Source organism: Borostomias antarcticus (genome assembly GCF_949987555.1).
Source record: "Borostomias antarcticus genome assembly, chromosome: 25".
NCBI lineage: Eukaryota > Metazoa > Chordata > Actinopteri > Stomiiformes > Stomiidae > Borostomias > Borostomias antarcticus.
The window spans coordinates 13,798,340-13,801,524 of NC_140258.1; the positions used below are offsets into that span (position 1 = coordinate 13,798,340).

At 52.4% G+C, this 3,185-nt stretch overlaps 1 protein-coding gene across 1 annotated transcript in view; it reads right to left on the bottom strand.

Annotated features, from left to right (window-relative positions):
- The window catches only part of loxl4 (lysyl oxidase-like 4), a gene marked incomplete at both ends in the record, with an annotated part of 17,990 nt that overhangs the window by 6,027 nt on the left and 8,778 nt on the right, over positions 1-3,185 (bottom strand). The window contains 3 exons of the mRNA XM_084458917.1: positions 269-384; positions 1,859-2,102; positions 2,768-2,930. Coding sequence (XP_084315043.1) covers positions 269-384; positions 1,859-2,102; positions 2,768-2,930 — 523 coding nt within the window. The remainder of the gene's footprint in view (positions 1-268; positions 385-1,858; positions 2,103-2,767; positions 2,931-3,185) is intronic.

Genomic DNA, 3,185 nt, shown 5'->3' on the forward strand with positions numbered 1-3,185 from the left:
TGTGAAAAGAAGTCCAGAAGATATAATGTCATTCTATGGAGAAAAAAGGGTTTGAGAAACTGTGTCGTAATTTTAGGGTGAAAAAGTTTGGACAAAACCGTAATGCTAAATGAAAAAATGAGGCAGAATGAGAATCAGAATGATTCTGATACCATTCAAAATGCCATAGTATGCCCATAGTACCAACACTCATAGTACCATTCACAACACCACAGTACCATTCACAACGCCATAGTGCCATTCATTATGGTGCTGTGAGAGGTCTTACCCTCGGGGCAGTAGGTGTCCTCCAGACAGAAGCTGGCCTTGTGGCCTTCTGCCACCCGGGTTCCATTCAGAGTCAGCAGGTCGTAGTGAGTGAACACCTCAATGCTGTGGTAGTGCCTGCAAAACACACATTAGAGGACGACTGAGTGTGTGTGTGTGTGTGTGTGTGTGTGTGTGTGTGTGTGTGTGTGTGTGCGTGCAGGGCCACAGAACAGTAGCTCCCTATGGCTGCTAGCCTAATGACCTCACCCCTAGAACATGAGGCTGGGCCCGGGTGCCACAGCAACACCTCTCACAGAACCTTGTTCTCGAGGCGGCAGCGGAGCGCCACTCACACTGCTGTTTATCTGCAGTACGCTTGGTGAATGGACGGCTTTGAAAGACACGCACACACAGCACACGCACACACACACACACACGTACACACACACACACACGCACGCACACACACCCCTCTGCTGTGTTATTGTAAGAGATTAACTCAGGCGGGTCTAGGTGTGTGTGTGCGTGTGTGTGTGTGTGTGTGTGTGTGTGTGTGTGTGTGTGCGTGCGCGTGCATTTGTGTGTGTACATGACTCTCCTGTCCTATGCAGCACCTACTCTGTGTCAAAACACACACACACACACATAAACACCCCTGGTCATTCACACACAGTCACGTGCAGCGGACAGCTAATGAATCTGGAAAGGTGACAGTTGTGCTCCAGGCCACCCACGGCCCTCTGGGACGCGTGCCACACAGCCAGCACTGTGCTGCTCAAACGAGCCCTTCTCCTCCCGTGACGACAGTAGCTACACAAGCTCTCGTCACTGGACCTGAACTGAGCAGAACAAAGTCGAGAGGGAATGTTCCGGAGCGCCCCAATGTGGAATGTGTCGCAGGGGTGGAACTGAGGACAATAATTAATGTCCCTGCATGCGAGACTGACTGACTGACTGACTGACTGACTGACTGACTGACTGACTGACTGACTGACTGACTGACTGACTGGCTGACTGACTGACTGACTGACTGACTGGCTGACTGACTGACTGACTGACTGACTGACTGACTGACTGACTGACTGACTGACTGACTGACTGACTGACTGACTGACTGACTGACTGACTGACTGACTGACTGACTGACTAACTGACACTTCCGTCCGCCAGCAAACAGAGCTTTCTGTGTTAACTTCCTTGAGACGCGTAATGGTGGAAACAACAGCCACTGTTGTGGTAGACTCAGAGCTCACGCTTCCACATGTTTGCTCACCTGCCAGTAATTTAATTCAATTACATTCAGTAAGACTTGAATTATCCCACAAGGAGCGATTATCCCACTAGGGTGTAGGGATGAGGTCAGGGATGTGTCAGAGTTTCCCAAAGTTGTCCTGACAAGGTAGAGAACTACAACCATCAGGCAAGAGAACTACAACCGTTCCTGTTGCTCTTCCAGGACTTCAACAGCCATAAGCCCCCCTGTGAGTGGTCCCTGGCTGTGACAGGCGTGTGGCAGGTCCAGGTCTCCCTTGTGTCATGAGGTGTGGAGTCTGAACGCGAACACACACACACACACACACACACACACACACACACACGAACCCCCTACCTATGACACGCGTGCCAGGTCCAGGACTCGCGGGTGGCGCGGGGCCTGAAGTCGGCGCGCCCCAGGTTCATGATGCGCGAGGAGAAGCGGAGGAGGCGGCGATGGCCGTAGGGCCAGTTCATCCTGGCCGCCGAGGACGACAGGCAGTTCTCCTCGTGGGCGCAGGTCAGCAGATGCAGCGGCCGGTCCTCCAGGTAGGCGGTCTCCTGAACCAGCTGGGCGTCCAGCACCAGGTCAGGGGCGGCTACGGGGGCGAAAGGGGACGGGTGAGGGGTGAGAGGTTAAAGGTTAAAGGCTCTTTCTGACTGAGCTATCCAGTCAGGCTCCATATCAGAGAATAGACATTGCAACCTTGATTTCTCCAGGTAGGTCAGTTGAGAGCATAAACCCTAACCCTTCACTATAAGACAGCTTGGTGCTTTCAGCGTTAGGGTTGGTGGTTAAATACCCAGAAGGTATGTCTACTCATACTACTGTAAATGTGGCTCTAGAAAAGCCTACTACAGTAAAAGGTACTGTATGCATGATTGTGTTTTCATGATACTGTGATACCCAGGTGTACTGGTGTCACAGGGTTCACTGTGTCACTCGTCAGTATCTCTTCCACTTCCTCACTTCCTCACGCAGGGTTCAATCCAGTTTCCTCTGTTCATAGCTCTGGGAATTGTGTTTAACTTGGTTTCCATAGCAAACAAATCACCTCAACTGTCAAAAAATCTGTCTCACAGGGGTTGTCTTACATGGTATAAATGAAGCCTTTCAAACACACGTGACCACCGCTCATACAGTAAGCAGCGGGTTAACCTGCTACGCCACAGAAAGGCCAGCTATCGGATGGCGCGGGCGGGCGGGATTTCTGCTGTGGCGTTAGGTGAAACAGTGGAATTGGGTCACGCCAGGCTCACTCACTCTCTGAGCAGGTGACCCCCGCCGCCCTCGTCCCGCCCCCTCGAGGGCAGTGCACGTGGTTGTTACGGCGACACTGTTGGATCGACAGCTCGGTTCCGACGCAGTGGGTTCCGCTTAGAACCAGATCTTCCGCGTTAGGGTCCCCTGCCCAGTACCAGGTTTCCTGGAGACAACATGGAGAGAGAGAGAGAGAGAGAGAGAGAGAGAGAGAGAGGGAGAGAGAGAGATTATTATAAGCACTTGACAATTTGGTGTGTTGGACCAGGTGTGGTGGACCAGGTGTGGACCAGATGTTGACCAGGTGTGGTGGACCAGGTGTGGACCAGATGTTGACCAGGTGAGGACTAGATGTGGACCAGGTGTGGTGGACCAGGTGTGGACCAGATGTTGACCAGGTGAGGACCACATGTGGACCAGA